General features: G+C 31.3%; 2 protein-coding genes across 2 annotated transcripts in view; one reads left to right on the forward strand and one right to left on the reverse strand.

Moving 5' to 3' along the window:
* Window positions 1-25,763, forward strand: part of LOC145335055 (uncharacterized) — a 34,327-nt gene that overhangs the window by 780 nt on the left and 7,784 nt on the right. Inside the window, exons 2-3 of the mRNA XM_080180748.1 lie at window positions 24,958-25,068; window positions 25,656-25,711. Coding sequence (XP_080036874.1) covers window positions 24,958-25,068; window positions 25,656-25,711 — 167 coding nt within the window. The remainder of the gene's footprint in view (window positions 1-24,957; window positions 25,069-25,655; window positions 25,712-25,763) is intronic.
* LOC145334936 (uncharacterized) lies at window positions 18,915-20,007 on the reverse strand. Its single transcript, XM_080180574.1, has 3 exons — window positions 19,865-20,007; window positions 19,514-19,751; window positions 18,915-19,386 (listed from the first exon to the last, which is right to left on the reverse strand). The coding sequence occupies exons 1-3, from the start codon at window positions 19,999-20,001 to the stop codon at window positions 19,066-19,068; spliced, it is 696 nt and encodes a 231-aa protein (XP_080036700.1). The 5' UTR covers window positions 20,002-20,007; the 3' UTR covers window positions 18,915-19,065.

Here is a 25,763-nt window from a genome sequence, read left to right on the forward strand (position 1 = left end):
GCTAATTCTGTGACCTCATATCTGTGTACTGTTTCCTCTTTATCTTGTTGTCTAATATTATATCTTTTTTCTTCTCTTATAGTAGTGAGTATACCTTGTCTTTTTACTTTTTTTAGTCTGTCTTTCAGCATGTAACGCTGTACGGGGAAGAATTGATTTTCTCGGCTGATATTCAAGACAGACTGCCAAACTTTTTTTTTTGAAGATTCTTTATATTATTAAAGTTAAACACTAGAGGGAGAAAGGGTTAAATAACTGTATCTCACCATCGCAACCTCCTTACGCAACCTTTCTATTGGGTCATTGAAAATCAACCAATGGTGTCGCTTAAATTAACACAGCCAAGTAGAAGAAAATAATTTAGAATCAGACAAAAGAGGTCTTTGAAAAATGAAGGGAGGTAGTTGTCTGTACATACATCTATACTATAAATATGTTTTTATACTAAGCCTATTGTATATATAATTTTCTTGATCCGTCAGTGTGTCAGTCACGACTCAAAATGTACTAAAACATATAAAACAAATGTGAAAGGTTTTGTGGTTTTTATATATTTATCCTTGACTTAGGACTAATAAACATATGCTCTTTAAATTTACTTTATTTTTGCTTCGCTACTTTTGAATGTTGTCATCCATGTTCTGCATTAAATTACCATGCCTACGTGAGTATTACCAACAGATTACCGGACCAGGCAAGATATTTACTGAATGGATTCGTAAGAACGATCTTTCTATTAAAATAGACGCATGTCTCAAACTAAAATGGGAGGTCGACCTAACCCCTCCCCCCCCTCCCCGCTAGATGCATTAACCCATTAGTGCCGAACCAGGCATTAAAACCCGGTTCCGAAAACTGGAAAAAAAAACCGGTTTCCGGCTTCATAATTGCATCATTCTCAGTAGGAATCCCCCCTCTACTACCCTGGCTTTCATTTCCCCCTGGAGCAGGCAGTTTAGCTTACTTCCGTTTTCCGGTATAGCTCAACAAAATTTGAAAATCATGAAAATTCAAAATACCCCTTCTAACTTTTTTGTTTTTATAGTAAAGTCGCTGATTTTTTTCGTGAAATCTAATGTTTATTGACAAGTACATCTATTTGTGAATTCGATTTATTCAAATTATTATTTTTTATATGATTTTTTTATCGTTTTTTTACGCCCTATTATGACCCGGTTCGGCTTGGCCATAAATACCCGACAGTTTTAAAACCCGGCTCGGTTTCGGTTTTTATTACCCGGTTTTAACTTTTCAACCAATAAAAATAACAGTTTACGTCATTAGTAAGGGTTTGAGCCACCCTAATAACCCTAGTAATCTCTATAGGTGTCACCCAATAGTTTTATTCTCGTTTTCTGATATGTAACACCCAAATTTTATATGTTCTTTTTTTGTAGTGTGTGTCTTTTAAAACTTCGAGCAACGGGTTTTTTTACCCGAAAACGGCGGCACCTATAGCCGAAACACTAAATTTGAAAAAAATCGCTTCGTATTATACTTGTAGCTCTATAGATTACATGAGGTTGTGTAGTTTTTAATTTTGGATTGTATCAAAGTTCTAAAAAGTGTTCATCTCACTTTTGGCGTTCAAAAATTACATTTTTTGATTTTTGGTCGAAATAACCGGGTTTTTACAGCAAAACCGGGTTTTAACGCCGGCGGAAACCGCCCAAAACGGGTAATAATGCCTGGTTGGTATTTATGGCCGAGCCGAACCGGGTTTTTTTGCAACTTTCCTGTGCACACCACTAGAGCAAAACAAAAAAATACGAATTCCGTTTTGACCATTATAAAGCTTCCCTGAAACTTTCAGCTCGATCGGCCCATAAAAGTGGCGCTCGGCACTAATGGGTTAAGGGGCTAGTTAAAGTAGCTCTGCTTCTTTAAACGATTGAATTACAATTAAATTATGATTAAAACCACAGTCGATTATTTTATTCTTAGTATCGAAGCTACTCTATAATTCACTTTGTATGTCCGTCCGTCCGTCCGTCAGTCAGTCAGCAAGTCCGTACCGCTTGTAAGTGAAGATTCCTATGACATATGCTCATATATTCTATACATTGTTTTTTCCATCTGTCTGTTAATTGGGGTGCTAGATCGATTCCTAGATTTTTATGTTTTTGTAATTTTCTCGACTCCTTTTCAAGACAGAGGACTAAAATTTACAAGGATTATTCTATTTTACATTCTACATATTTTCTCTAAGTTTTATCAAGATTTGTTTATTAATTGGGGTGATAGATCGATTACTAGATTTTTAGGTTTTCATGATTTTCTCTATTCCTATTCAGGATTGACGGCTGAAATTAACAGGGATTGAATATGGTCATATTCTACATATTTCCATCAAGTTTCATTAAAAGTTGTCTATTAATTGCGGTTCTAGATCGATTCCTAGATTTTTAAGTTTTCGTTATTAAAAGGTTGCGTGATTTTAAGGGCTTTGTGATTTCCCTATTTTATCAAGATTAATGATTATTATGATTAATGACAGTGCTCTATAGTATTTTTTTCCCCAAAATTCATTCATAATTTTGAGCTTCCCTACTTATGGATGTTTTCATCCTTGTTAATACACTTTCACTGCATACAATGATTTATGATCGGTAAAGACTTATAATCATACAGTTATGGATATAGAATACTTGGATATATATATTTTGTCAAATTATGTTGCTAATATAGTCCTCAGATATTGTTCAATACGTTCCTTCAGGGTCAGAGAGGGTATGGGGATGAGCCAGCCGGGAGAAACATTTTGTGAGGGTATGCTAGAACTTCTCACAATATCCGTTTCATTCACCAAATTTTGTAATAAACAGCGATTTTCTTTAATTCGGATTGTACAGTGTACATATACATTTCTTGTATTTGTGATCTAACCATGCGGGGCTGCCCAGTACACAATTTAACCTAACTTATTGACTTCTTTTGCAAAATAAAAGGGTAAGTGGGATATCTTTAAAAATTTTGTTAAGTAAGCTGATTATTTTAGCTGCCTATAATCTTTTGTATAATTTTTTTCATAAAGTCTACCTAGAAAAGCAGAGCTTAAACGATAAAGATTATTTGCTATAAACAAAGATACATTGCTTTATGTTAGTATAGTCTTTTGAAAAAGCCTTCTAATTCAAAGTCCTAATTAGCAATATGGCGAAAAAAATGTATTCATAACTGCCTGAAAGTCGAAGTTCTTTCTAAAATTAGTTTAATTGAACCAGGAACTTGTGAAAAAACGATTAGCATAAATTTTTAACCCTTAATGATCGGGCGTTCAGCAAAACCTTAAATGATCTTAAAAGACTTTTATTTGAGCTGAGTCATTTAAAAACAAGGATGACATCATCCATAATAGCGAAGCTTTGAAACGGTAGGACAAAAGGGCATTAAAACTTGTATAGTGTCAGAACTGAATGATCAGAATATAAATGTATAAGAGTCGAAGCAAAATTGTAAGAAAATTTGCTTGATGCAGGATAATGTTTAAGGAAATACTTACATTTTTAGGGCTTAATTATAGAGTTGCTTAGATTATAATATTGTACTTTGTTGTCCCAGGAATCATTATACCGAACATCAGATTAATCGGATAATTAGATCATATAAAATTTGTGCTTAAAAAAAGTGAAAAAAAAACCAACATGTTGAAAATGGACGTCAGACATTCTGGTAACGATTATAGAGTTGCTACGCCTTCTACATTGTACCTAACTACTACAGGGATCACCAAGTAAAATCGATATGACAATTCTAACGTGCCTAAATTAACGAAAAAAAAAAAATTTTATGAGATGTTTATTTAGGGGTAAATTTGAAGCTGTTTATAGTCCCTATAAAAATGACGTCATACAGTGCAAATGACCAATGATATGCCAATACAAAGACTAAATTACCAAAGGCAGGGCAGTAGACATTTTTATTGACCAATGGTAGGCATTTTCATAGGCAACAATTTTTGGCGGATACTTCACAGTATGTGATTCACTGATCATACCCAATGTGTTTCTAATAAAACTATTTTTTACTTTTATGCTGTTGTAAAAATTTGCAGTTCTGATAATTTGATAAATGCGCGGAATGGTATGCACACCAATTGAACTACAATAGTTATAATAAATACATATTTATGAATAATATATAATCGATAAATTATTACTTGGATGTTGCACCAGATTTTCATGTACATTAAAAGTGATACTTGCAACAGGTTAAAATACCGACACCATCTTGTAGTATATGGGTTTAAGGAGAGCTACACTCCAATAAATATATTAGTCAGCATTGATGTTTAGATTGTGGGATGAATTAAAATAAATAGACAGCTAATCAAGGGCAAACACCATAGGGGGAGCTGTCATAAAAGATTGCAAGCTGCTGCTTGCAATATAACTTGCTAAAATACTAAGGGGCTTAAGTTTAGTTTTGGTTTGATCTTGCTACTGGCAAGGTCTCTTTCCTCGGCTTGAACTAAGTGTTCGCTGAGGGGTTTTATTGCTGCTGGCTTGTAGGTAGGTCAGTAGCGTTCGGTTAAGGCTCATTAATCTCATTACTTGGGGTATAGACTATATAGGTTATAGTCTATTAATCTTAGTACTTTGGGGTTTAGATTATATAGGTTATAATCTATAGGCATAACATATAATTATTCATTGCTATCTATTTGATTAAATACATGATAATAACTTGCTTATAAGGAATAAATAAAGTGATTACAGTGAAAGAATTGGTTTGTCTATGGTAAGATCAGCATTTCTACTCTATAATTAAGGAAGATCTGTCCTACGTCTATACTACAATCTCCTTTACCCCATTACCCCCAATCCTACTGGATAAACGAACTGACCAATAAATGAGAACCATATTAGCAACCTAAATTGACGATTATTTTTCCCGTCAATTTATCCACGTACACTATATCTAATCATATTTATGATCTTAATGATTAACCTTACATAATTGTATGTTGCTTATTTTAAGACATATGGCTTTGGCTATTTATATAACCACTCCCCCCCCCCCAAACCCCTACATACTTTTATATTAATGAATATGTAAGCAACAATGCAAGATTTATTCAAAATTTTAAACTAAACAAGGATGACAACATCCATAAAAGCGAAGCTCTGAAACTGAAGGACAAACGAACACTTGTAGAGTGAAAGAACTGAATAAGCAGATAATTAATGCATAAGTATAAACAAAAGTAAAGGGGTAGTTTCACGAAATGCATTTGAACTTAATTTAGTGAACCGCGTATTTTTTCTTAGTTAATGGGGTAAACTACATTCAAATAGCATATATTTGAAATAAATTCAATTTTCTACCACGTAGTTTTTAAAATATCAAGACCTGAAAATTGTCTTTTTGTGATATATGCAATTTAAAAAGACGATTTTCAAGTCTTGATATTTCAAAAAGTATGTGGTAAAAATTGAAATTTTTTCAAATATATGCCATATAAATGTAGTTTAACCATTTAACCAGGATAAAATATGCGGTTCACTAAATTAAGTTCAAATGCATTTCGTGAAACTACCCCTTTGTTGCAAAAATGCTTAAATACATGATACTGTTTAAGAACATACTTACATTTTAAGACTTGATTATAGAGATGTTTCGTTCATAATATTGCACCTTGTTGTAAAAGTAATCAGTACTCCAAAAATCAGATGAATCGGATAATTTCAACATACAAAAAATTGATGTTTGAAATGAACTTTCTGGTAACGGTTATAGAGTTGCTTCGCTCTCTACGTCGTACCTGACTGTTCTAGGAATCATTATGCAAAGTTTGAAATCGATAGAACAATTCTAACATGTTTAAATTAACAAAAAGATCTATCCGTTACGGACTTCCGGACGGACCGACCCTTATTATAGAAAAGCTTCGCTTTAACCGACCCTAATTAGTAATTATAGAAAAGCTTCGCTTTTAAAAATGTGCTCTTAAAGTTTCATGTATATTGTTCTGAGAAATAAGGATGGTAGCATCCATAAAAGTAAAGTTCAATTAATTCGACAGTAGGTAAAACAAAGATAATAGTTATTTCTCGCATCGTATTATAAACGGCTTTCCGCGGATATAGAATGTACAATTATAAGATTAAAACTAGTTTTTTTAGCCACGAGGTGCCGAAGGCACGGGCTAAAAAACTGGTTTTAAACTTAGGATTGTACATTTTTACATTTGTAGAAAGCTGGATATAATACGATGCTAGACATAGTTTTTTTTTGTATGGATGAGAACCGGTTCCTATCCAACGGATTCGAATGAATACGAGAAAAAAAACCAGCACTTGCAGAAACAGAATATATGTCAAAACAAAAATTCAATGAAAATCCGCACAAAACTGATGGAATACAGGATACCATACACCCAAATGCAGAGGCGAATTATACTATCCACACCTCTCCGCAAGAATCCGCAGAGTGTGGCGATAAAATTAAGGCCTATATTTCATGTTTTCATTTACAGTTAAATCCTTCTTTCCCCTTCTTCAGAGATATTTAAGTTTTAAAAAAAAATTAAAATCCTTATCATTAAAATAACAACAACGACTTTTAATTTTCAGGGTTAATATATTGCCTATCAAAAATATTTTATATTGAAATACGATTATTGACAATTAATAAGATGAACTTTTGAAATGAAATAAATTATACACTTATTTTAAATATCCCTGAAAATTTTACCTTACTGAATTTGAAATTTATATCTGTCTGCTAAAATGTCCATAACATTTACATGAATAACTCCCAGTGGTAAAAAAATAATAATATTAATTTGTTGTAATTTATAACAGATTTTTAATGTAATAGCGTACGTATTTGATTTTACACGATATAATCATATGTAAGCATTGGATTTTTTTATTACAGCCATAGCAGCGCCGCATTTTTTTGCGGTAACCAAGACGAAATTTAAATTATCTCCCGCAAACATGTATTCAAATTGCAAATGAAACAAGGATGACAACATCCATAAAAGCGAAGCATTGAAATGGTAGGACAAACGGACATTAACATTTGTATAGTGTCAGAACTAAATGATCAGAATATAAATATAGAAGAGTCAAACCAAAATTGAAAGTAAATTTGTTGAAAAACTGCTAGATACAGGATAATGTTTATGGACATACTTACATTTTTAGGACTTGATTATAGAGTTGCTTCGCTTATAACATTATACTTTGTTGTCCCAGAAATTAATATACCAAAAATCAGATCAATCGGATGATTAAATCACATTAAAATTTGTTGGTAAGAAAGTAAAAAAATCAACATGTTTAAAATGGACGTACGGTCATTCTGGTAATGATTATAGAGTTGCTACGCTTTCTAAATCGTACCTAACTACTAAAGGAATCACCATGCAAAGTTTGAAATCGATAGGACAATTTTAACATGCCTAAATTAACGAAAAAAGCTATCCGTTACGGACGGACGGACCGACCCTAATTATAGAAAAGCTTTGCTTTTAAAAATAGGGCCCAGATGCAGTAGTCAGAAAGGATAGTTTGAATTACCTAGGGTGAATGTTAAAATTTTTATATTTGGGGGGGGGGGGAGATCTAACACTTCTACGTAAATAGTGATTATAGGCTTTGTCTTTAGAGTGAGAGGATAAATTATTTCACAAAAAAAGTTTCCTTTTGGGATGTAGTTTTCCTATTTAAAAAAATTAGGATTTGCCTACAGGTCCAGGTACTGCAGGCCTCCAGGTGAATTCTGGACAGGTAAAAAAATTCAAGCCAGAACAAAACTTATTTAACAAAAGTTGCTACTTTATGGGCAGTATAAACTAATTTGCAGAAAATTTTGAAATCAGGCTCCAGGTTCAGGTACTGCAGGCCTCTAGGTGGATCCTGGACAGGTAAAAACTGAAAATTTTTACTTTTAAAGTCAGAATAAAACTTATTTAACAGAAGTTGCTACTTTATGGGCAGTATGAACTAATTTGAAGAAAATTTTTAAATCAGGCTCCATGTTCAGGTACTGCAGGCCTCTAGGTGGACCCTGGACAGTTACATTCCACTATTTAAGTTAGAAAAATATTTTTTAACAAAAGTTGCTACTTTATGGATGGTATGAACTAACTTGAAGAAAATCTTGAAATCAGGCTCCATGTTCAGTTAATGCAGGCCTCCAGGTGGATCCTGGACAGTAAAAAACTGAAAATTTTTACTATTTTCGTTAGAACAAACCTTATTTTAAAATCTGCTACTTTTTAGCTAGTATTACCTGATAAGCTTAAGATCTATTAGTTATGTTGTGGTTTTAGGCTATTTTCTTGGGGCATGGGACATTTTTTTTTAAATAGGAAAGCTACATCCCAAAAGGAAACTTTTTTGTAAAATAATCTATCCTCTCCCTCTAAAGACAAAGCCTATAATCACTGTTTACGCAAAAGTGTCAGAACTCCCCCCCCCCCTCTTAACACTAATTGAAAGGCCATAATTTATTGAATTAAAATGTGATTATCTTATTATATAAAGTAGTAAGCTTTTTTGTCTGTAGCGAAGAATCTTGCTAATCGCTGCCCCGATATGGTTCTCCTTTACACTGAAGCTTCCGATAGGTCCTGAGGTGGTTTTAGGCTATTATATTTGATAGATAAAGTCTGGGTATGGTGTTAGGCTATTTTTTTGCCTTTATTTATCCTTTAGAATAGAGCCTCTAGATGCTAAGGGCGCAGCTGCTTGTATATATCAAAGAGCGAAGCTTTTTTATCATTATTGAAGCGAGTTTTTCTATAATTAGGGTTGGTCAGTCTGTTCGTCCGGAATGGATAGCTCATTTCGTTAATTATGGCATGTTAGAGTTGTCCTATCAATTTGAAACTTCATATGGTGATTCCTTTCGTAGTAAGGTACAATTTAGAAAGCGTAGCCACACTATATTCAATACCAGAATTTCCGTATGTCCATTTTAAACATGTCGTTTTTTTACTTTTTTAACAACAAATTTGTATGTGATGTTATTATCCGATTTATCTGATTTTTGGAATACTGATTCCTAGGACAACAAAGTACAATTTCATGGATGTTGTAATTCTTGTTTTTTAATGTCCATTTTTGAGGCGTCCAAATAATTACTGTTTGGAGGGAACAGGGGACATAACTCCATCTTTCACACAATTAAAATGAGAGTGCGATCTAAATTTATGATCCTAGTATAGTACTACAATTTTCAAACTTAATATAAATATAGTTTTTAATTGAAATTAAAAGGGTTCAGAAGCTGCGGGTAAGCCTCAGTGAAATCGTCATATTATAACTTTAAAACTAAGCTGGATATCTAAACATGTTTCTTAACAGCCACTCTCCTGGTTAAAATCTTTATTTTGCACACCTGCGGAATTAGAGGTTTGTTTGCGGCTGTCGATCCCTTGAAATTACTATTCTTAGCCCAACATAAGAAAACGATATATTCTATGATAACAGCTGATTAGATAAACAATACTTCCTTTTAATGAAAAAATATGTATTTTTTGCAAAAATCATGTTTTTAAATTTTTAAAAAAGTTATACAGCTTAAAAAATAAAAATAAATAATTTTTATTTTACACCTTTTTTTATTTTGCTGCCTTAATAAGGAAATATTTAATATATTTGAATCGGCTTGATGCAATTTTTTATCTTTTTTTTATGATTATTCAATACATATGAAAAAGTAACATTTAAAAATCTCGCCACAAGAAGATTTAACAAACAAAACATTGATTTTGAGTACGATTTGATTTTTAAGTTTTAGAAAAACTATAGAAATATTCAAAGTTAAGTGTTTGTTTGCATTTTGAAAAATAATTTTGCCCTGTTCTATTTGATTAGAACTTTTTAAACAAACTTCATTTTATAAAAGATTAATATTTTTTAATGTTTTTTAAAACATATTACTTTAGATTGGTTAAAAGTTTATTTTTCTATGTGATTTAGGGGTTGCAATTTTTTTGCAAATTACGTTTTTTGGCTTTTCATTCAAATAAGTTGCACAATTCTGGTTTTTACTGTATAAATTTATTAAATGACTTCAGAAAAACATATTATAATCCTTAGATTTACTTTTTTTTCTAACAATCTGTTTTTTAGGAGACTTTTTATATCGCTGACAAAAATGGCAATATTCTGCAAAAAAATATTTTTTTTGCAAATATAAAGATATGAAAGTATTTAATAAATGGTTAACTTTAATTTTTGTTTTAGCAAAATGCATTACTGTTTCTTATAAGATGAAAATATGGTATCGCGAATATTTCATGCAATTTGAATGCGATTTTATTGCAAAAAGGAGGACATAGGATTTTAGTTTGAACAGATTATGATTCTGGACCCAAAATTATATAGGACTGAAGTTTTACTTTGTTGATTGCTGAAAGTTAAAGTTTCTTGCTCTAGAATTGCTATGTGCATATAGAGATACTTAGCTTATAACACTTTCCTAATCGGCCTATAAATCATCATTCAAAAAAAAATATTCATTGCTTTCTAAATTTTACCTTCTCGTTACAATAAATCATCTTACAAACAGTGGCGTGCGAACCGAAGGGGGCATTTGGGGCAATCGCCCCCCCCCCCCTAGCGACCAAAAGGCCCCCCCCCCCCTGCCCCCCCTAGCCACCGCCCCCCCTGCCCCCCCCTAAATGTTGAAAAATGCCCCATTTTGCCCCCCCCCCCCTGGTCAATAAAAATGCCCCTTTTTGCCCCCTACCCTACAAAAAGCAAAACTATCCCAGTTTCAAAAAAAAAGATCAAGAAATACTCCAAAAAAAATTTTTGGCGCTTCGCGCCAAACAGACAGTTACTATTCATTAAAACTTACAAAATTTTTAAACTAGTGTAGAAATTAGGTTATAATCTTTTTTCACTGAACATAACAAACCAGGTAATAGGAAGTATTTTATTTTGTATAATATAAACTTTTTACCAAAGAAATTTTGTACATCCCAAATGATGATACACAAAATCACAAACCCTTATTTAGATTACAATTAGTGGATGAAATGTATGGAAACTGGACTTAATTAACCAACCAATCAAAATTCCATTAAAGTCCCCAAAGTTGTTGAGCCAACGAATAAGAAAATTTTATATGAAATATTGGGGACTAGTGTAATAAATATCCCAAAAACCCCTCCCTCCCTGCATATTTGAAGAAAAAAATTTGCGCTTCGCGCCCTTCCAAACGGTTTCTGCTTTTTATAACATTGCATTGTATATTGTGTTTTTATTTCTTTAAAAACATGTGTAAAAAACAAATATTTAATCAAAAAGTTATTTTATATAAAAAAGAAACAGCGTTGATATTTATCTAAGCCTTTTTCTCAACACTGTATGTCTGTCTAAATGAATAACTATATATGAAGTCATTTTATTTTCAGGATAAGTTTATCATTTTTTTTGTGTACATACCCTTACAAAAAGACATGTTTTTTTATGGCAATTTTCATTAAAAACCATTAAAACTAACTACACTCTATATTCCTAACCTGATCAAATACACCACTCTTGTTGTCTTTAATTGATTTTAGTTCAAAGGGGGAGTAAATATTTTAGGTGCGCTTCACGCACCGCCCTTATAAATCCTTGGAAACACCACTTAATCAAAAATTAACAGAGTTTTAAAGTGCCATTTAAAGAGGGTAGGATATGTTGATATAACTTTTTAGCTTCTCTATAATTCACTATGGCTGTCAGTACGTAATGCTAAGGGGGAAATGTGATTTTTTCAACTGCAATTAAAGATAGAAGGCTAAAACTTAATGTTAACATTCCCATCATTATGGAGTATAATTAACTATTAAAAATTCATGGAGGTTGGACTGCTTTTCAGGACGTTTTTGGCTATATTTGTATCTTTTAAATTTCAGGTATAGTCCCTTTTGTGACATTGCCTCTTAAGGTGCATTTCGTCGTATTTTCACAGTAGCTTTTCACCTATTTATAGCTCCTGCGGGGCCAATTGCCTAACCCTGCAGGGAAATCACCTGACCTAACTTAACCTAGAATAACCTTTTAAAAGATACTATGAAAATACGACGAAATGCCCCTTTAGAGGCGTTGCCACAAAAGAGACTATACCCTATATTTCTAAGAGATTTTTATATCTGTAGATGAAAGGACAAGTAATTTTTTTGTGGATTATAATATTTTTTAAAAAAAAATTTCTCGCTGATTCGAGCATCCAGTATGTAATTTACTTTGACTGTCATCACACAACATACAGGAAAAAGGATTTGTGACTTTTTCTACCTAAAATATATATTCATTTCAACAGATGCTCTTTAAATTTACTTGTCTGTATTCTTATTCATAATTTTTTTGTGCTTTGCTACTTAAAGATGTTGTCATACAATAAATAAATATTTAAAATCAGTTTTACATATTAGGTTAATTTTTGGTAAATTATTTCCAAAATGAGTGTTTTTATCTCCCCCCCCTCAAAAATTTTTTTAATGAGGTTATTCATCCTTTCTGCTGAGATTTTATAACATCCCCTTCCACCCATAAAAAATGTTGGGTGGTGGGGGGGGGGGGGAGGTTAAATTATCTTCTGTACTTTTTTTTCAAAGATGCTTTCTAGCTCCCTTCCCTTCGGTCATTGCAGGGTGGGGAGAAGGGATGGGGGAGAAGCGATGGGGGAGAAGAGATGGGGGGGGGGGAGATGTAGGATATAAATAGGAAAAAGGGATGGGGGAAGGGATGGGGAAGAAGGGATAAGAACTAGAAGGCCCATAATCAAATAATCCCACCCCTTAAAACGCCCTTATTTAAAATTAGTATATATAATCAAAATGCCCCCCCCCTAAAGCAAAGTGCCCCCCCGGGGCACTTGGATTTAGAGGGGGGCAAAATTTTACAAAATCTTCAAAATGCCCCCCCCTAGACAAAGTGCTTCGCACGCCACTGCTTACAAAGTTAAAAATCGATAGGAACATTCAAACGTGTCTTATAAATTATAAATTCTATGAATATTTAATTTGTTTGTCTTTCTATTTATTTTATTTTAAAAAGGGACCTGAAATATTGTTCATTTTAAAATTGCATTATAAACATATGTATTTACATATTGTGTCCTAATTACACTTTTAAAAAGATGCTCTGGTCTATTTAAAGTTAAAAATTGTGCTAATTTTATATATTTCTAACCACAATTAGTGTCGTTTCCAGCCAAAAGGCATCCGAGTTCATACAAGAGTGTCCGTTCAAAATAAAAATAAAAAAGTTTCAAATGGTGTTTTGTTAATAATGTACATGGACGAAAAAAATTCCTGATGATGAGGGCAGTTTTGCCCTCGAAACGTTGAATAAATTTAAAAGTTTAATGCCTTGAGTTTTTCATTCTGAGGATTTTACATGTTGGGTCCGTACCAATCGTCCTACGTATAAAGCAAGATTGTATTAGTATGCATTCATTTAGGGTTCATTCTAGGGAGTTAAATCCTAATAAAATAGTCTATGTAACATTTTTTGTACAACCCGCTTATTTATTCACTTTAAATAACTATACCATAATAGTTTAGTATTGGTTTAGCTATTTTTTTATTTTGGTCATATTGCAAGAACGACCATAAGCGAAGGTGTTAGGCTAATTAAGAAAACCTCTGTTGCTGTCATAATTCATATTATTCATTGCTAAGCAAGGTCAGAGGTATGTTTCAGGGATCTAAAGTGATAAGACAATGACCTCTACATGGGTGTTCATTGTTCATCCCCAATAATGATAAACAAAATTACATCTTCTGTAGATTACAATTTAAGTTGAAACGTTTGGACACTCAATAATCAAATCAATTATAAAACTTTGGGATCTATATATAACAGTCCAATGTCCCCTCCTTCCCTGGGTTTGTTAACTAATATGTATAGTGTTATATAAAACAAAAATACCTAAATCAATAAATATTCGTGGATAAAAGTAAATGATAACGTACTTGCTGGCTATCAATGAGGTTTCGGATTCAAGTCCGGTTAAGACCGCGCAATGCTAGAGATGTCAAATATTGCATCTTTTGTTGCCTTTTTTAGTGGGGATTTCATTGGCCTATAGCCAGGCGCAATTCATTATCATTTAGTTAGGACATCTAGACAAAAGTCGTGCATTCAAAGAATTTTTTTCTGTAGAAAGAAACAAAATAAATTCTTAACAGGTCCTTAAAAAATAAACTTAAAAATCACCCATAAAATTGATTTGTCTTTATTTGTTAAAACCATAAACATTAAACATCCTTGATCAAAGAAAAGTCCTACTGTATTTCTGGATCAAAATCTTGGCTACATTGTAAAAACTTTTTAAAATCTACCAAAAAAAGTGTATGTGAATAGATAAAAATTAATTACAGCCCGGCCATCTGATGTTTGTTGCTAAAATATTGTATTACCAATTCATATTTACATGCAAAATAACAAGGACATGCAAAAATCTTTGCTGAAACTGCATAAATGCATTTTGGTGCTTTCCCGCCCAGCGTTACTGGACCACAGAGGGTAACTTTTGCTAGAGGTCTATTGTTGCTATTCTTCTTGTGGGGGGGGGGGAGGGTTGAGGCACCCTTTCACAGAATATTAATAAAAGGTAAATTAAAAGATAACTAATTGACTTTTCACACATTAATTAATTTTGTGATTTATATTTTAAGATCAAGCAATGAAAATTAAAGAGCTAATTAGTGGCTTCTAATATTACAATTGGCCTTGATCCGCATTAACAGAGTGTAATTGCAAAACAGTAAATTTTTATTACGATTACTTTGTTTGCAGTGTTATTCAAGGAGGGATGTGACATTGAACCGTAAGTATAGTGGTACACAAAGTTTAGAAACCAATATATCTTATTTGTTTGCACAAAAAAACTTTGGGTAATTTTAATGAACTTTGATTAATTGGGTCAAAACTTTTTGATTAATAATTTCATCTACAGTCATTCATGTTAATTTTGTTTCTCGTTATTTTAGGGATGTGAACTAATTGTCCACTAAGATCCTTTATTACTATTATGACGTACCTTACTTATTAGGTGTATAAAAATTTCAATTACTATTAAACAAGCATGAAACTTTCCATGTAAATGCCACAAGCATTGATTTGTTCTAATTTTAAGTAACTGGACAAAGTGTCTCAAAAATTAGCCATGTGACGTCATAAAAATGAGGAAGATGAGAGGAGAAGTAGAAAACAAAATTCCTAAAAAAGAGATGGATAATTCATCATTTTTATGACGTCACATGGCTGATTTTTGAGACACTTTGTCCAGTTACTAATTTTAATGCTTTTGTTACCCTACTTATGGATTTTCATGTTCTTGAAATTATTTAGAAAAAAATTTAGCTGCCATGTTTGATAACTATTGTTGTAAATATAGCTGTTACTTACACAATAATTATTCAAAACAATTAATAAGACAAAACAATACAATTATAATAACATTATAAACAATTTGTTGTCTGGTTTTCATATTAATTAATTTAGTTAATAAATATTACAATATTTATCCTAATAATAAAGTAACAGGATGTCTGTTTGTCTGTGTGTTTGTACCGAAGGATCTTGCTAACCGCTGAACCGATTGGGTTCTCCTTAACAAGGTAGCTTCTCATAGGTCCCGGGAGGATTAAAAATATTTTGGGGGAGGGTACCACCACCCTCCCAAGGGAAATCGACAAAGAAGGTGTCTTAACTTTTATTTTTATAGCTAGCCGGTGCTTTTAGTAAGTAGTATATGTAAAATTTTCCAGAGAATTCAGATATGCAATCGTTTTTTTTGTAGACCTCTTATTTTTGAAGTAATTTAAGTTTTTTTTAAAAATAATTAAGTCGGTTTTAAGGTACTAAAACGCAACAAAATAAAAGAAAAAAAATACCAGTATGAACAAAAGTAGTAAGATCTTTAATTTGACACCTTACTTTTTAAATTCTGTTAAGTAATTTTTTTTAAAAAATCGATTTTTTAAATCTCAGTTTAATCAAAACTTTAAACATAAATATATTCTACCACAGGCATAAAAATATGGGATCATATATACTTTTAGAATCAGAAAAATATTACAAATAGATTCTAAGCAAAATTGAAATTAAAAGTTTACAAAATAGTAAATAAACTACAATAAAAGAAATTATATGAAACTATTATATTATATTATACAGGCAACCATCTTAAACCTTGTTTTGGGGGTAAAAATGGGAAGGGGGTAAAGAGCGGGTAAAAATAGTGTTGCCTGTACAAAATAAAATGCTAGGCCATTTTTATTTTTTATTTTTTTTTACTTTTTTTCATTTTTGCTTACAATGGATTTTTAATATTTTTCTGATTCTAAAAGTATACACGAACCCATATTTTTTATGCCTGTGGTAGAGTATTTTTTTGTTTAAAGTTTTGATTAAACCAAGATTTAAAAAATCTATTTTTTTCAATAATTTCTCAACAGAATTTAAAAAGTAAGGTGTCAAATTAAAGATCTTACTATTTTTGTTCATACTGGCATTTTTATTTTTATTTTGGTGCGTTTTAGGGGTAAACATTCAAATGCCCCGCCTCAAAAAGCCAGTAATAGAATTTAAAGTTAATATTTTGGACTTCCCATCAAATTCAAGGTAAATTATTCAGGTTTAAACTTAAACCAGGGGTATATATTCTGCATGGTTGACCCTGCTGAAGTGGGGGGAAGAATTATAAATATAAAGTTGGGGGAAAAATGTAAAAAAATTAAGAGAAATGAAAACATTTTTTTCCATTTTTCTCTTCCTTGTTGAAAAAAAATCTAAAAGAATATGTGGGATAATATAATAATATGAATAAAATTAAGAATTCTGAATGTTTTTTTCTATTTTTTCACCTTTCTTGATGTAAAAAACTAGTAGGGGGAAGAAAAAAAACATTTTGCAGCAGTGGTAAAAAAAATTATTCTTGTGCAGAATATACAACCCTGACTTAAGTGTTAAGTGGAGGGGGTTGAGTTTCTATAGAACAAAACAATGAGTGCAGGGGTTGTTAGTTTGTTAGTTATATATATGCCATGAGAGGGGGGGGGGGTAGAGGAAAGAGGTAAAAGGCTATATAATGCAGGGAGAGGATGGGTTGATCTGTTTATTACACTAGTTAAGTTGAGTGTTCATACATTTCATCCACTAATTGTAATCTACAGAAGGGTAATTTGTAATTCAAAGAAAATTATGGAGTAGCCCCTCTCTTTACTTGGAATTGTAAAACTTTTAAAAATCTTGTACATGTTTATGTTTTATATGTTATGTATTATTTATATGTTTTAATTGAAGAATAAGAATTAATTTAATTACTTTAAATTAATTTAGTTTCATGATTATGTTTAACAATGGTAGATGAATTTTTGCTAGCATTTTAATTTGCTGACCTGTATGCAATCCTAATCATACTACTAATGCTTGATAATTAGTGTCAATTCATTTCAGCAAAGATAAGTTTTTAAATTACATTGGGGACCCTACAATATTGTTAAATCAAATATTAGAAGAATAACAGTATTATTGAATATTTTAAGATAGTTAAGGCTCTTTTTCACATAACTCTATCTATGATCATTTCCTATTTTATTTAATAGTAATGTATGAACACCATGCATGATGTATTTATTGCCATGAAGGGGGGGGGGGCGAAGAAGAAGTGACACATTTGGAATTTTGGGGAGAGGGGAGGGGATACATTAGGAAAGGGAATTATATGGCATGTATAATAAATTCTCTTAATGAGGGTGGGTAAATATCATTATCACTTATGCTTCAGTAATACCTACAATAATAAAATGTCTATTTTAGTAATTTTTTTTATAAATTACCATTTTTGAGCATTTCAATCAGTTTTTTTTTAAAAACTCAACATATTTTTTTCAAAATTATTTGAATATTTTGGCACAAAATAACAAAGCAGTTTAAAAATTCTATCTATAATGCTTATTAGCGCTGTTCAGGGTGTTCAACCCCAATAATTAACATTGAGACCTATAAAATTAGGCGGGAAATTAAAATACCCTATTGCTGGGTTTCTCAGGCCCGGGCTATGTGATACTTGTCCCGTTTTAGTACCTTAACAACGACTTAATTTTGTTTTTAAAAAAACTTAAATTACTTAAAAAATAAGAGGTCTACAAAAAAACCGATTGCATATCTGAATTCTATGGAAATTTTTACATCTACTACTTACTAAAAGCACCAGCTAGCTATAAAAATAAAAGTTAATACACCTTCTTTTTAAAAAAAGCCGCCCTACGGACATTTTTGCAATTAGTTAAAAACATTACTAACAACATCTGTCGGCGAAAATAATATTTTTGGTAAATAGCGGATTTTAAAATAGATTGAAAAGAAACAATTTTACGTGTTCGTAGAGGCCTCTAGGGGCGTAGCCGCTAGTACTGTTTAAAGAGCTTCAGGCATCGCCTCTAGCCTTTGAAGGCTGCGCTACAATGGATGGACATTACCCTTAACAAACTAAATATTTCAGTGTTTATGAAGAACATAACGATAATCAGAAAAATAAATCCCTCAAATGAAGAACATTATCACAAAATTTTGTATTAGCTTATGAAATTTTCTGAGAATAAAGTCAAAATCTAAAATTCTAGTAGTAGATTGCCTAATGTAACATCAGTTCTTTTTACAGTGACACCTTTTAAATCCCATCTTTATGGAGTCCATAAAAATGTCAAGGACACTGAGTGCTGAAAATCCAAGCCATAGTCCCAAGGCACTCCCTTAATAAAAACATTATATAGTCATACATTTTATTAATAAATAAAAGAGCTAGGAAGTCCATCTGTTTGTACCAAATCATCTCACTAGCAATTGAATCATTATGATTATCTTTAAAAGAAGCATATTCAATCTTTAAAAGTTTTTTTTTTAAATGCCACAAGACTTCTTTAATTAAAGAAATTTTTAACATTTATTTACAGCAGAAGTTCTCATATAATGCTGCAATGGCACTAAAAAAATTTGTACTTTTCAATAAGATATTATGATGAAACATGTAAAGTGTGATTAGGAACAAAGGATAACAAAGCAATAAATCTTTAACACTTTTTACTTTCAGGAAATATTATGCAAGAGAATAAATGTCTGCTTGTTTTTTATTATTTGAATGATATTCCAAATACTTGCCAAGTTCAACTATCAGGCAGAAAACATTACAGGCATATTCTTCAGTAATCACCTTCACAGGATCAACAAATTTGAGATGCAGACTGGCTTTGTCATATCTAGTGTCTGAATAGTAAACCTTGTTCACATTTACTTCTAGCCTTTCAAACGGTTGCATACAAGCTGTTCTTGTTATCTTCTGATTTGTTATCATCAGCCACAATTCATCTTCTACGCTATTAGATACATTTGCCCTAGAGTTTTCACATACATTTGAAATCTAAAAGAAAATTTGTTGAAAATTATTAGCAATAGTATTTTAATTAAATACCTATATGATTTGTATTTCTTAATTTATTGATGTTTTAACATTTTTATCAGATATTAGATTGTACTAGATTTATAACCTGAGCAGTTTTAAACCATGGAGGTAGACAACCCAGCTCCTCTTTGAGTAGCTCCTCTAATTTTAAAGCTTCACATTCCTCATATGTCAACTTTAGGCTGTTGTAATCTGTGCAACTTTTGTCTTTTTGGATTAGATTATTGTGCCAAATGAGGTCAATTTCTGTGTAAATTGTCTCAAACTTGTTTGTTCCAACAACTGGTCCAATTCTAAGTCTGGCATCTTTGTCATATAAAATCCTAAATAGTTTGTTTAAGTTTTGTTTAATTTTTTTGTTGTTGCATACTTTGAGGTATTTTTAGTGTTAAAGAAGGATTTGCTAAGCATTTACAAACCTCTTAATCTTTATTACCTGAGATAATTGCTAAATTTGGGACTGACAATCATTACATCTAAAGACTTGTTAGAGTAAATCACCAACTTTTTTGTTACATCATGTTCCCTTACAACTTTGCATGTTCCAGAGGCCAGGGTAAACACAGTATCCATGTAAGGTGTTGATTTAGAACCCTAAACAAATCCAGAAATACTAGCTAAGTAAAAAATTTCCAGTATGGCTTTAAAACTATCTGTTGGATTAGTACTGGTTCTGAGTCATAATACTATGCGATACTATAATACATTGCGAATATTCATGATCAGGTATTATTTTACCTTATTAGCAACTATAACAGCATTTAAAGTGTCATACATATTGTTTTCTACACCATATAAATAATTCTTGAGGATTGAAAAGTTAGATTTTCCCTTGGTTCCAGTCCAGGTTGCCTTTTCAAGTTTAGTTTCAACTCCTGCAATTCCTGCAAGGAATAGACTCTGATGAGTATATCCATACTCTCTTGACTTGTTCAGATTGAATTGATCTCTGTTACATATGTAGATATCAGGAACTTCAACTTAAGTTAGACTCATTGTTGATTGCTGCTCAACAATTGAATATTTTGTAAACTTGATGAGTGACTCATACATCTAATAAAGGAACTTTAAGATTAAATATATGTTTTGCTTTTTAAAGTTCTGCTTATACATTACATCTAAAATATGTATTTCTTTTTAAAATAGATATTTAAATCAGGTGCAGTTCATAGTAATATGTTCCTGGTTTCGATACCTTCAAAACTCTATGAAGTTTAAATTATTTCTAAAAGAACAATTTTAACATCCAAAAAAGGGCCTTCAAATAATTAAGAATAGCCATTACTTAATAATAGTAGTTATCTCATAGTGCACAAAAAAGTGCGAAAAAAACTTATTTAACTTATGTTACCTAGTTAAGATTACTTTTTGTCTGATGGAATCTGGTGTTCCAGATTATTTATAGGGGTTCTTATACGGCATATTACAAAGTGCATGTATAAATTCAACTAGCAGCCTTTAAAGATCATAGACTTTTAAGATAATCTAACCCAGGTACATTTTACCAAATACTGCACAAGTTCCAAATACTTCTTTTCATCCTTAAAATTTCCTGAAATACAAAAATTCCAAGACATCCAAGTTGAAATACTAATCTCATCCAATTCATTACTGAAAAGAAGTAACAATTTTATTTAATTTACTTTTATTAATTCTCAACCTTCAGCATTTGCATAGATGATGGTATGCCTGTTTGCTGTCTGGGTGGAGTTACATTTTTTGGTGTAAATTATTAAACTGTATCACCACTTAAGACTTACCTGATTGGTGGTAGATTCTAGGAGGGAATAACAAAGAAGAATATTTGGTATTATCCTCCTGGCCTATCTAGCCGCAGCGCTCGGCCCTCTTGCCTATAACCTAACCTAATCATTCTCGGTCAGAGTCTTAGTTAAGTCTGGTGGTGGAGGGGGGGGGGAGGGGGTAGTACAAAAAATTTCAAAATTCAAAAGAAGGAAACCCAAATTCAATTTTGTTTGTTAAATTGACAGACAATTGTATGAATTATATAGTTAGATTTATTGAAAATTTAACCAAGGTTATTTTAACGTAAATAAAGCTTTTGCTTATAAATAAAGGAAGTTACACCTCCTAAAATGTCCTCCAACCTGGCCCCCCCCCTAATTTTGTAAATCTCTTATTTTAACGATTTAAAAAAAAATAATTTTATTGCCATTTAAATAAAATCTATTTAAAACTTCACAATTTTGATTTTTAAACTATTCTGAAACACAATGTGGTGTCGGGTACGAGTTTAGACCACACCACGTCATACTAGAGACGTTTTAACAGTACCTAGTTCTGATATGACTAACATGCAACCATAATTGTAATATGCCATTTTTCATAAACAGGCCACGGTTGGACCCTCAGATGTCAAAACTTTATTTTAGTGTTTGGCCAAAATGACTTAGCAATTGTATCTGTAAGTACGTCTAATAACACCCTTTGCTATTTCTAAAATCCTAGAAAAATTTTTTTGCAAGAAAATTGCATAAATTCGCAACCTTTTTTAGAGCCACTACATAACTCGAGTTTTAAAACTTTTTATATAAAATCCTTTTTACAAAAAATATCAATAATTACTTAAAATTAAACCTGAAAGAAAAAAAATCTCATTACACGTGTTAATTTGCATGTTTTAGGTCTTTTTTTGAGGAAAGTATAACTTCCACATTTTTGACAATAATATATTTTTTTAACATTTCAAAGTAAAATATAATAAAACTTAAACGATTTTTCTTAAATTATCAGTTGAAAATTTCATCAAACATGCAATTTAAATGATGAAAATTTAATAAAATCATTTTTTGAATGTTTAGAATTACCAATTTTCTACATTTAAAACAAAATGTTAACAAAATTTAAAAACATTCTAATATATAACTTTAAAAATCAATAACATTTTATAAAATGATGTTTTAAAAAATAAATCATTAAAAGGTATTAAAATGCATTTTAAGTTGCTTAAAATTAAAACGAGAATATCTTTTTACACTTTATTCTTTGTTATAGAGATTAATCGTCATTTGCTGAAAATGAAACATTTAATAAACTAATTGAATCTTTTTGTGACCATGTTTAAACTTTTTAATTTTTACACTAAGGTGTTTTTTAATGAAAATCTTTGTTGAATTATCTTTTGCGACAAAAAAAGAAAGGGATTTTTTTACTATTTCTAGGTTATCTTATGTAATTTAAACTATATAATATGAAATAATTTTTAATTGTCTTTCTTTTGAGCAACAAAACACTGTAAAATGTAACATATATGCAAAAATAACAATTTTTTAATGAATATTATAATATCCTTATATGACATTGCGTCAGAGCTTATTCTTTAGATCATATGTTCATGAAAAGTAGTCATAAACTTGGAGGGTTGCGCTATTTATTAGAATATTAAATAAACTTGAATGGTAAAAATATTAGCATAGCCTTTGTCAATTCAAATGCTTTAGGTATATTATTCGGAAAGTTAGTTAAAAAAGAGAGAATTTGCTGTGTATACTGTTGAAAGACTTTCAAAAATGTAAATTACAAAGCAATCCTAAAAGATCGGGTCGTAGGCGAGTCTTAGTCGGGCGTTTTCTGATAGCAAATATTGCGTTATTGGTATACAATGTAAAAAAAAAACATTTTAAAGAAATTCTTTAAATAAAACCCAACGTGTATTGACAGTACAAACATCTTAATGCTAGCAGACATATGTTTATCAACATTTGCAGAAAACTATTTCCACAAGAAAAATTATTCAGGTTTCTACTTCACAATTTTAAATATTTCTTTCTGATAAAATGTTTGACATATATCGTATAATCATTTACCAAAAAAAATATTTTGATAATTTAGATTTCAGAGAAGATTAATCCTTTCAAAAAACTAAGACGACATTTTGCATCTTCTGTCATGACATTTTAGAAAAAATATAAAAAACCAAAATTTAGTAAGAAAACTATTTTCATCGATTTTTCTGAAGGTATTATCGTATTCTGTGGCTTTGTTATTATCATTTACTTATATCGAAAGTGCCAAACATTGTACCCTAACTTATTCATTTAATAAAAAACCAAGCGTGAGGCGCAGCTCATTACCATGCATACAAGACTTCCAGAAAAAAGTCGTGCAATCAAACGGTTGGTTGTCTGTTGTACATATGTTTTTAACCTAAGTAATTTATAGATTTGATAGATGGACAAAAACATTTCTTTTGTTCAAGGTTTATAGTGTACTCAACAAGCTTGAAATAACTAACACAAAACTTTCATGAATAGGTTTATACAAAATTTTTTTATTGAACATTACGACTATACCAGCTTAATTGAACAAATAAACTAAATGGTGCTTTCCCTCGTATTAAATTTCGACCACATAAACTCACCCCCTTTATTATTTTAATTCATTGAAAATAAAAAGGGGAGGTAGGGGCAGTATTTTTGTAAGCTACCTTAACCTAAATAAATTTTTAGCTATAGTAAGAGGGCGAGGGATCTAAGGGTTTATGTGGTACTGGTCGCAATGCATTGTAGGGAAAATGTCAACTAAACATTTCATAACAAGGATAACAACAAATTATGTATATCAAAGCAAAGCTTTAAATTAAAGACTAACGCATATTAAACCTATTCTTTAAAGGAAAAACTAAAATATACTCTAACACCTCTAACAAAATGTTATTAAACAAACAGCTCTTTGATTTTATTAAAAAAAACTAATTAAAAATGTACGATGAATGAATTAGACGTGATACTCAAAATACAAATTTTCTTATTTCATTCTACTGACCTAAAAAGTTACTTTTGGGGCCTAGAAATACATGTACAAAATTTTATCTCTCTAACTCTAGAGGCTAACTAGCGCCAGGCCTCTACAAATTCAACAGATAACGGTAGCACGGCAGTTTTAACAGCAATGTGCAGGTTTTTAGCTCTTCTGCATATTTCAACTTCGAAGTGTGAAATTCTAACATGCATAAATTAACGATAAGAGTTATCGGTTGAAACAGACCATAAATATAGATAAACCTTGCTTTTGAAAATAATAAATAGAATTATAGAGTTTTTTTTGTCGCCAATTTAGAAAATTATGAACAAATACAATAATATTTTAATCAACTTTTTCAAGGTTACTCATCAAAATTATTTTTGTCATTGAAAGAAAAGAACAAACATTATAAACCACATTAAATGTAAAGTAATTTTCGTGTTTGTGGATATCCAGTAAGATCTCGTAAATGGGGCAAAATAATCCTTTCTCAGTTTTTAACAAAAAGCTTGCCTAACATACTAAGATATGGCCTCTAGGAAAAGTACCTACTCTAATTTTTTAAAGTAATAATGTAGCATATTTTACTCTGGAGTCATATAACTGCTGGAAACTAGCCTTGCAGGCCCTCTTAACCTTTTTGTATACCCTGTTATGGTGGTAACAGAAAAAAGTACTATTGTTGTACTAAACATGTACAATTCATGTTTTACAGATACCTTTACCTATAGTGACCCTAAATCTACCTAATTATGTACTATTCAGGTACACCAGATGGGGGTACAGAAATACAGATACCAGTACCTATAGTCACCCTAGATCTACCCATACCTAACTTCAGATCTGTGGCTAATGCTGCTACTAAAGTATCTTCAGGTAATCCTTATATAGAATTAACAAGATGTCTGTCTGTCTCTTACATTAAGGATTTCTCTAACCGCTGAACTGATTTGGTTCTTCTTTACAATAAAGCTTATCAGTGGTCCTGGGAATGTTTATACTTATTGTGGGGCGGGTATCACCATCCTATTAATAGAAATCTCCCACTTTTAACCCCCAATTTTTTTACTTTTTCTTTCTAAAACTGAAATTGAAAGTGAGGTTGGGTTGGGTCTACTAACTTCCTTTTCCCTCCCTTCAAGTGCTCCTAGAGTCATATAGTGGTGGCCAGTAGATATTATAAAAGCAAATCTTGTAATCACATTTACAAACATGTTATACTTTGGAGATGAAACCCTGCAGTTTAATGGGTCAACCGGCCCTCCCCTCTCTTATTTAATTTTTCATTGCCCAATTTTTATATTCCCTTGAATATATCTATTTTCCCATGAGGGAGAAGACACTCAAAATTAAATTATAAATCATCCTTTTCTCCCTATACATAAATATACAGTTTTATTTCTTGTTAAAATTGCATCTTATTTGAATTCATTATTTACATATTTATTTTTATCGTTTTTCAGTAACAGCAGGCAAAGTTGTAGATTTATTATGTGGATGTGGGTGCAGAAATTATCAGGTAAACTTTTGTTGCAAAGAAATTTTTATTATTTTTACTCGGAGTAACTTTT

The sequence above is a fragment of the Acartia tonsa genome, chromosome 13, assembly GCF_053477335.1.
Source record: "Acartia tonsa isolate MP-2025a chromosome 13, ASM5347733v1, whole genome shotgun sequence".
Classification (NCBI taxonomy): Eukaryota; Metazoa; Arthropoda; class Copepoda; order Calanoida; family Acartiidae; genus Acartia; species Acartia tonsa.